The sequence below is a fragment of the Neolamprologus multifasciatus genome, chromosome 3, assembly GCF_963576455.1.
Source record: "Neolamprologus multifasciatus chromosome 3, fNeoMul1.2, whole genome shotgun sequence".
Classification (NCBI taxonomy): domain Eukaryota; kingdom Metazoa; phylum Chordata; class Actinopteri; order Cichliformes; family Cichlidae; genus Neolamprologus; species Neolamprologus multifasciatus.
The window spans coordinates 29,905,679-29,916,017 of record NC_140441.1 but is presented as its reverse complement, the minus strand read 5'-3'; the positions used below and the strand labels follow the sequence as shown (position 1 = coordinate 29,916,017).

Sequence of the window (10,339 nt, the reverse complement as noted above, 5' to 3'; positions counted from 1 at the left end):
TGATCCTGCATTTACAAAAGTAACTCCTGTTTGTATAAATTCACACTGAAAACCAAAATACACACAGCGGTTGACAAACAAAATTAAATTATGTATTGCACGTCTATAGTTTTAAATATGGTATCGAAAGTCAACGCGTATACTGTCTAAACAATTTGAAATTTAGACGGTCAAATACACAAACTAACGCTTAACCCCAAGAAAAGAGTTTGCTGCTCTTATCAGCCTTTATGCCTGTTCCCACCCATCCTCAAAGACTCCATCTCCCCCATTTCTCGAGATACATGGCGTCATAAGCACAAACCTTGGGGTAACCCATGAAAATCTGCTTGTAAAACACGCAATTTGCCGTTTCATTGCACCTGTCTAGAAACAAAGTCTTTCTATAAGGCTTATCCATGTGGTTAGGATCAAACAAAAAGATGAATTCACACTGAATTATCACTTTAAAAAATCCGAAGGGCCAGCTCTGTTCTAGGATGCCCTCTGGACCCAGTGGAGGTGGTGACTGACAGGAGAATGGTGGCTAAGCTGTCATTCCTGTTGGACAACATCTCCCACCCCATGGAGGAAACTCTGACAGCACTGAGCAGCTCCTTCAGTAGCTGCGGCACCCACGGTGTGGGACAGAGAGACTTCACAAGTCTTTCCTCCCCACTGCTGTCAGACTCCTCAACAAAGACTTTTGCAGCTGATCAAACCCACACATGTGCAGTAAGATTAAGTGCAATACTGTTTTCTTGTTGTTGTTTTTTTACTCAGTTGTATATAGCATTTGTATTCTATTTTTATCATAATTGTATATTTTATTTTATTTTATTCTTTTCTATTCTGTACAGTTGTGTACAGTATATTATTCTCATTGTATTCAGTGTTCTCTAATTTTTGCTATATAGCATTGCACTGTCCACTTTCTGCTGTGACAAAACAAATTTCCCACGTGTGGGACTAATAAAGCTTATCTTATCTTATCTTATACCTTAGCTCATCCTCGGATGAGCTACTGTATAACCAAATAAGGACATGTTTACTGTGTATATTTTCCAATTACTGTGCAGCTGAGAGAAGGAAATAAGTCAAAAACACAGAACTTGAAGAATAGTAAAAATGTCTTTGGATGCTTACCGGGCTGCTCTGAACGACAACCTGAAAAGAAAAACAGAGACAAACACGTGGATTTGTGAGAAAGCGAATAGATTAAATTATTTATTCAAACGATTTCACAAAATGATCTCACTACGCTGCAACTTATAAAATAATTCTGAGCTCACAATTTTTCTCACTGACTAATTAATAATGTTATACTCTAGTTTAATGTTTGTTATCACAGTACATGCACAATTTATCATATCAATACTGATAACAGACAAATAAGAAAACAGAGAAGATGGTTAAAGTAAACTCATTGGTGCTGTTTCTTTGTAATACAGGTTTGAGGGATGATCAGATGTGACATATGCAGTTACTCTTGCTGAACTGCGAAAAAAAATAACTGTCATGACAAAGAAAACTAACAAAGATAGAACATGAAATATCTACACTTTATAAAATAGAGAAACTGACTGAATAGAGCACAAAATGTTGATATGAAATAAGTGTGAAAATGAAACAGTCCAGTGGCTGATTTTGTTTGATTACATTTTAATAATAGACATGACTCTGAATGCCTTTAATGCTAAATGGACTCTTTCCTTGTATCCAGGTGAAGCGTTTCATTTAGAATAGTCACATTTGTACCTCTAATTAACCTCACACTTCTTCCACCCCTGATATAACCTGAGTAATGAGAAAATATCTGAAAAAAATAAAACATTTTTCTTACGTTTGCATAAGGAAATGATCACCACAGTGAAACCGCACACAAACTGTTGGAGAGCCATCGTTATCTGCACCTGTTTCAGGTATATCTAAATAATCTGTTCAGCTCCTACAGCTTCAGCACTTTTATAAGTTATCAGGGCCTCATCAAACAATCCAGTCAGACTTGTTGGTCTTTGTGGTTTTTGTTGAGAACAGAGATACATGTATTTACTAAAATCTTGTGTAATGTTTAAACCTTCTCCACCAACTCCTTAACAGACTGTAACTGACCTCATCAGTTTTTCTTTTCTCCTCTAAGGACGTTATGTGTTTAGTAGCATTCTGTCTGTATTCGGTATGCACACTTTAAGAGAAAGAAGACACCTTTTAACACTGCTTTGTTCTATAATTTGGGTTCATTTTGTTTTTCAAAGGACTCAAAGCAGACACACATGAACAGTTTTAATGAAAACTGCACAACAAACAAAAGTATTAATATCGCAAACTTCACTTAGTCACAAAGTCCAAACTACTCTGCTCTTTATGGTTTGGAGATAAGCTCTTGCAGACTTACCTCACAGTCACAACTATTTTTATTCCTTTTTTAATGCCTAAAGATGAATAAAAATACTTCAAATTGAGGTTGTCATAATGCATGCATGACAGGGTTAATCATTGATCATTTAATCATTTTCAAATTTTGTGTGACGGTAAATACCAAAAACATCTCGAGCTGATTTAAATCAGATTAAGGTCAAAGTGAACGTCACACTGAATGTGAAAAGCATTAAAAACCTTATTGCTCTAGTTGAAACTTCCAAATGCTTAGCCAAAAACTAGGTACTCAGCCAAACTAGGTAGTCACCGCCTAGTTTGGCTAAGCTCTTGACCTTGATCTTCACTGTTAGCACCCAAGGTCAAAGTTGACGTTGGAAAAAACATTTCAAGAAACCGTATTGATCGTGCTCGGAGAGAGCTGTACAACACAAGCCATGACTACAGCCCTTTGCCCTTTGGGGGTAGTTACACATCCCAAGTGCTCTTGTTACCAATGTTTTCCAGGTCTCGTGAACTTTCTTTCTTATTGAATGCATACAATGGTTACTAATTGTTACTAATACTTTTGTATGATCACTCACGTGGGGTTTTGTAAAAACGAGTAAAGTGCAAAACTGAAAACTGCTGCCAAACACATTTCTGGCATAGACAGCTCTGGGAGCTTTCAAACTGCTTCCATTTGAATGTTTTAAGATTATAACACTTTATAGTCATCACACAATATTAAGAATTAGGAAGGTATTATTAAATCCACAAGCCATATTCTATAAAGCCTTACTCCTCCCTAGTATGCAATTTATAAACCCCACTATAAATGTTTATTCTTGGATTAATTTATGAAGTCAAACAAAGTGATTAACAAAGTATTTTCATGCACACACACACTTTAATGGGAAAACAGTTTTTATCAAATCTCATTAAAAAACCTAACCTAACTAAAACCTTCCAAACTACATGATTATTACACCACATGATTAAATTATCATGTGGTGTTTCAATCAATATTATATATATATTATATGATAGTTAACACGGTTACATTCTGAGAATTCTTTCCAAAAAGAGCTTATCATCCATCATCATTACTGTCTTTTTTGACAGGTCTGTGGTTGAGGTAAACTCGGAAAAGACAAGAAATAATGGCTGTTTTGTGAGTCTTACAGTAAGAAATAGTTAATCTTCTTGACTTTTAGGATTTAAAATAGGTTCCACTGCCAAAAATAAACAACAAATATTCAAACTTTGAACAGTTTGTAGTGTTTAAAAGTTATAACTCATAATAATCACCAAGGTGTCATAAAACATAAAACATAAAACTGCCCAAACTACGCATTAGTACAAATTATTGGCTTGTAAAACAACAGCTGCACAGCAGCAGGTGTTCGTGTATAAACAGTATAACATGAACCAAAGCCAGCCTGCCCCTAAGAAACCTTTTTTTCTTAGGGTTTCTGTGAATCTTTGATCATTCTTGCAGAAGCACATTTGTGATGTCAGACACTGATATTGGACGAGAAGGCTAGGCTCACAGTATCGGCTTTAATTCGTTCTGTCAGGTTGAGTTCGGGGCTCGTGCAGGTCAGTCAAGTTCTTTCACACCAAACTCATCCATGTCTTTATGGAGCTTGCTGTTCACTGTTGCAAAGTTATGTTGGAGCAGGAAGGGGCCATCCTCAAACTGTTTCCACTAAGTTGGGAGAATGAAATTGTCCAAAATATCTTAATATGCTGAAGCACTAAGAATTCCTTCCACTGGAACTAAGGAGCTGAGACCATCTCAGAGCCAGCTGCAGAGGTGCAGTCTTACATGCCTCTCTGCAGCTTCTCTCCTCCTGTTATCCCCTCGAAATCCATCAGCTCCCAAACAGACAAAAAAACAAACAAACTAAAAACCAGAAAAAAAGACTTAAACATCAAAAAAATCACAAAGTAATAACAATATAGCATCTGCACCAAAGAGTAAAACAATGAAATGTGGATCATTAAACATTAGGTCACTCTCTGCCAAGTCTGTTAATACACGAGTTAACAATTGATCAACAACTTGACTTACTCTGCCTTACAGAAACCTGGTTACAGCAGGATGATTATGTAGTTTAAATGAATCAACACCCTGAGTCCTCCTATCTATTTTACATATATATTACATCCTACTACTATTAGCATCTTCAATGCCCTGTTCCAAGGCAGAGCAGAGCAGCTACCTGAACGCTACTCCAACAGAGGTTGATTGTCTTGTTAGTAATTTAACTTCCTTACTATGTATGACACTGGATACTGTAGCTCGTGTGAAAAAGGGAAGTTCTTGACTTCCTGGTGTAACTGTCACACGTAGCTTAAAGCAGATAACTCGTAAGCTGGAGAGGAAATGGCGTGTCACAAATGTACCTAACCCTAGGTTTAACCCTTTGTTTCTCTTCAGCACTGTAGCCAGGCTGACAAAATGTCAGAGCTCTGTTGAGTTGGCAGTAGTTAAAACGTTACTTAAAAAGGCATCTCTTGACCCAGCGGTCTTAGCTAATTCCTTTCATCTGTCGTGGAATTTTGTTAAATAAAATGCAAACATGCATGCTGCAGCATGAGAGAGTACAGTGGGTAAGTGCAGAGCTGCAGTTTCTAAAGAGGAAGTGGACTGTTCCTTTATAGAGTCACACAAAAAGAAAATTCCACATGTCCTTGCACAACTTAAACATCGGCATGTAAGGTATTGGTGGTCTACACCTTAGCTCATCCTTGGATCCCACAACTTCCGTAACCAAATAACCCATCATAACCAAATAAGGACATGTTTTGCTGACCGTCCTATTCTTATGATTTCACTATAGTGCTGCTATCCTTCATATAACCAAGTTATACATGCTGTTGTCAGAATATTGGTGGCAATCGTGGCTCAACAGTTGGGAGTTCGTCTTGTAATTGGAAGGTTGCTGGTTCGAGCCCCAGCTCGGACAGTCTCGATCGTTGTGTCCTTGGGCAAGACACTTCACCTACTGCCTACTGGTGGTGGTCAGAGGGGCCGATGGCGCAATATGGCAGCCTCGCTTCTGTCAGTGTGCCCCAGGGCAGCTGTGGCTACAACTGTAGCTGCCTCCACCAGTGTGTGAATGTGAGAGTGAATGAATAGTGGAATTGTAAAGACCTTTGAGGGTCTCGAAAAGCGCTATATAAATGCAATCCATTATAATATGTGATCAATGCACTAAGGAAAAATAAATTACCATCACACATATCAAAAATCCTTGAAAGAGTAGTTGTCAAACAGCTAACAGATCATCTGCAGAGGAGTGGCTTATTTGAAGAGTTTCAGTCAGGTTTCAGAGCTCTTTTTCAGCTTTTCAGCACACAGCCCGACAACACAACAGCAGAGAGAGCACAGACTTTAAGGCGGCGAGGCGTGATTGCGGGTGCCGCTCAGGTGCGTCCCACTCCCCTGCAGCGGCACTGCAGACCATGCCCCGCCACACACATTAAGCAGGTAGAATACATATTTAGGCAGAATTTTGCAAATATCTATTTTTTTTCATAGTGCTTTTTTTCCAAACATTTTTTACAAGTCAGGTCAAGGCTCCAAAAGCCCAAAGGCGATATAAGGGTGGCGGCTCACAGCAGTTTTTGTTTGCAGGATCATTTTAGTTCAGCTGGGTGTCTTTCCTTTTGTTATATTTCTTTAAGAGTTCAAAATGTGTTAATTACATAAATAAAATGTAATTTTCTCTGTAGCACTTCATGGATTTCATAAGTAACACACCGTAGTTGTTCACACAAAGCATAAAGGTAAAAAACCCCCAATATATACAGTGTTATCTTCATTTTAGACGTCAAAAAGTATTTGCGGCTCCCAGTGTTTTCTTTTGTGTGGAAACCGGGTCCAAGTGGCTCTTTGGGTGTTAAAGGTTGCAGACCCCTGATCTAGACTCTAGTGTAATGTGTGCTGTAGAAGTGATGAAAAATGGTACATTACAAAGGCTCCAGTAGTTTCTTCAGCAGACCACAAGGTGGGGCTCTCTGTCCATTTTAAAAACATTACATAGAAATGGTGAGTTTTATATTCTGGGTTCAAATATAGTAAAACAAACTGGGGGAAAAAAATAATTAATGCACTTTATCAGCACACATCTATGGTCCTGACTGATAGTGAGGATGATGACATTTATGAGGAGGTCAAACTGATCACTTTCCTGTGTGGAGAGAAAAGAAATAAACCTGTTGGGTGAACCAAGAGCAAAAGTTGTCTGTCTTATAGCTTCAGCTGGACCAGGATGCCAGAGGTTTTGAACCTGAGTTTTATTTATTTAACTACTTAACTATTAACTGTTGTTAACTTGGTACCACGTGAGTTAAAGAGACACTTGGAACCCAAACAGCTCGTCTGAATAGAAACTTTACTGTACAAATCCCAAAAGTTGATTCTGTTCATCTGGACGTAGCGTTTTCACTACAAGAAACGTTTCATTACTCATCCAAGTGACTTCTTCAGTCTCAGCTGACTGCAGGTTTCCACAACCTTACAAACAGTACTTTTGCACAATGACTGAAACCAGCACCACTGATGAACAATGAGCTGTGAGGTTAGTTTTCTGATCATTAATATGCAAATTCTCATGACCATTGATCAACAACCACTGATCAAAGACTATTGATCATTGATCAATGACCATTAATCAATGGCTATAAGTACCATTCACAGAGAGTTGGGGAATGGCTGCAATCACAGCATTGTAAGATGGTGACAGATGGACCCTTAGGCCCCCTCCTCGATTCAGAGATGGTCTTTCCCTTTTCACGTAAATGGCCTCCTTGACTCCTCCCTGTCCAGGACATGTACATCCTCATCCTTGGACGAGTGTCCACTGGCCTGTAGGTGTAAATAGACTGCAGAGTCCTGGCCTGACGAGGTGGCTCTTCTGTGTTGTGCCATCCTCTTCGCCAGAGGTTGTTTGGTTTCCCCGATGTATAAATCATGGCAATCCTCGTGGTACTTAACAGCGTACACTATGTTACTCTGTTTGTGTGTTTGTGAACCCGATCCTTTGCGTAGACTAGCTTTTGGCGCAGCATGTCTTGGAGTTTGAAAGCTACAGAGATGCTGTGTTTAGAAAAAATGTGTCTCAACTGTTCTGATACTCCTGACACATACAGGATCACTAAGGGATACTCCTTATATGTCAGTATTGGAACAGCTGAGACATATTTTCTCCAACACAGAATCCACTTTTTGGGATTTCCTTACCTGGATGATTGAGCATGCATCAAGAGATTTATTGTACAAAGCTCACGGTCTGAACCATAGACAACAATAGTGCATGTTTTACTGCGTGAACATGTCTGATAGGTTGATAATAAATTATATGATTGCTGAGGCCATATTGCAAATAGGTGTCAAACCGAAAAGTGCCTCTATCGTTTTTCATTTCATTTCATTTCTGCTATTTTTTTGTCTGCAGTAAGACTGAAGAATTTGTTTTATAAATTTAATGAGACCTACTATGGTTCGGAGATGGTGGCACTAACAAAAAACTAGGAGGTCGAGCTGGAAGTGGCAGAGCTGATAAGTTGCTGATATTTTATGATGCGTGTGCTTTGGGGACAAACGTTTGGAAACCGTCTTTTTTTCTCTTCCCTTTGTGTTCGCCCCCCAACCAGTTGTGACAGATGGCTGCCTCTTCCTGAGCTGGTTCTACCAGTGATTTCTTCCCAACTGCCTTTCACTCAGGCCCATTCAGATAAAAAGCTAATTTTGATGAAATGGTAGCTTTTGTGTATCATTTACTGTTACACCTCCTCACTACAGTAGATTGTGAATTGACTCAGTGATCTAATGAGTTGATAAAACAATGTGGCTCTTTTAACACTTGACACTTTTTCCTTCCTTGCACGTTTTTTAAAAAAACAACTTTTCTCCAACATTTCTCCATGTACATTTGTAAGTTTCTTCCCGCTATTATATAACATAAAAAAGAAACACAAAAAACTCTGTAATTGTATCTATTAGAAGTTTTTCCCCAAGACAATTTACCAAGAATCTGAATATTTTATTAATCCCAGAGGAAATTGAAATTGGTCACAGTTGCTCAAAGGCAGTAAGAACAGTACGAATAAGTTAAAGTAATTCGTTAAATACATTGGAAAATAGTCCTAGTAGTAAATATAACTTATTATAGAAATATCCTGATATATTACACCACAAACTGTTTATGTTTCAACATGTGATGCTCAGTGTGGGGGATAATTTGGCTGCATATAACAGTTATTATTATTATTATTATTTTGATGACCGAGTTGTCGAACTTATTGGCGAACCAAATTTGGGTAAACGACAGTTCTTCACTCGACTGCTCTTCCTGGCACCGACGGTGCCAGCGTTAAAGCGGCTGAGCTCTTAACCGGAAACTACCTCCTTTGGGTTTCAAAATAAAAACCATGGGCTTTGTCGTCGCGAAAAATAAAGGCTTTAACGCCATATAAAACAATAAAAAAAAAGTAAAATGTATGCATTTAATATTCGAGGATAATCTTAAAACGTGTCGGACTGTGAAAGCGCCAATTAATTTATACGACGGTTTTTTTTTTTTATTAAAAGACTTAAAGGTGGACGTAGCTAATTTTCGCTTACTTGACGACAGTTTACCGTTTGCGCTTTAAGTGCCAAAACGACAAATGCAAACAGTTGTTATCGCTACGTTTCACCAGCATGAGTGTCCAAGCAGGGGACACTTTGCCGAGACCTTCTTAAATGTACATATTGCGTCACAAAACCTCAGCGTTGGGGTGTCGGTGGATGACGCAGGGTTTTCTCAGTTAAGTTTACACAGGATAGTGTTGACATAAGCAGCTCCCGCAGAAGAAGACGACGGTGGGGCAAATAATCCGAGTCACAAGACTTCTTCTCCTTCTTCAGTGAGCCGCACGACTGCTTTCTTCCCTCCCTGGTAAAGTACGGATTCATTCGGCTTTTTCTTTCATTATTGATGAAGCAAGGCGCAAAGCACATTTCGGTTAAAAGCAGCAGCGCTGATGAAAGTTAGCCGTACGGTTACACCGTGTCGGCTTGTTTGACAGCTCGGTCCTCGTCACGAGGAAAGAGGCTAATCCGCTGTTCCTGGGACCGCGCTGTGTTTTCCGCTGCTCTTGTGGCTTTTAGCCCCGAAGCCGCAGGCATGTAGCAGAAAGAGAAGAGCAAAAAAAGCGGAAATGGTTGCGAAAACTTCACCATAAACACAGATGTGCTGTCATTAACTCTGCAGCCGCTGTTTGGTATGAAGCGGGTGAGAAGGACAGAGAGCAGCTGTTGTCGGTGCCCGTGTCTCAACAGTAAAACAGTTAGCAGGGGGGCTCTTTGACCTCTTACCTGTGCGCTACTATGTCTAACTTTTGGACGAGTTTACGTGGTAAACATGCAGCCGACAGAGAGAGAGGTAACTAAAGCGGAAAAGCGGATACCTACCGTGGGGCTAGTAGAAGTTAACCCTCCCTCTCTTCTTCGTTCCCCCCTACTTTCCCCCTTGAAAAGGCTCTGAAGGGATGGAAAACCCCGGGTACTGCTCCGGGAGCTTTGACGGCCTTCATCATCCCAGCGAAGACGATGATGACGAGATGGTGGACATCGCAGGAGCCACACTGGACTTTTCGAGCACGGACGACGTCCCTCCGCTCAGCTCAGGTGGGGCTGCTGCTGCTGCTGGTCTTTTCAACGCCTGGTTTCAGTGCTGAGCTTTTTAAAGTTCATAAACCATTTCAACTAAACTCTTATCAGGGAGTTGTGAGGCAGCTTCAAAGCACAAGTCATGTAACTTGCTTCAGCTAACTCTGGCATTAAAAGTCCCCCTCAAAGTAAATAAATACAAAAAAGAGTTTAAATTCAGGAATCACTTTCAGCCTGTTTCCTGCACAACTTCTTTCTTCTGACAAATGGGGGGCGGGTAGTGATACAGTATTGTATTGCAATATTGTGCATGGTGATTTTATATTGATATTTTATTAA

General features: G+C 39.6%; 1 protein-coding gene across 3 annotated transcripts in view; it reads left to right on the top strand.

Moving 5' to 3' along the window:
- The first annotated feature begins 8,842 nt into the window (after positions 1-8,842).
- clcn5b (Cl-/H+ antiporter 5b) overlaps positions 8,843-10,339 on the top strand; it is a 47,267-nt gene continuing 45,770 nt past the window's right edge. Inside the window, exons 1-2 of one of the 3 annotated variants that reach the window (XM_085153780.1) lie at positions 8,843-9,287; positions 9,869-10,018. In XM_085153780.1, coding sequence (XP_085009906.1) covers positions 9,880-10,018 — 139 coding nt within the window. In that variant the 5' untranslated portion in view covers positions 8,843-9,287; positions 9,869-9,879. Of the gene's footprint in view, positions 9,293-9,317; positions 9,774-9,868; positions 10,019-10,339 lie in introns of those variants that run through there. The other 2 variants (XM_085153781.1, XM_085153779.1) reach the window with 2 other exon arrangements.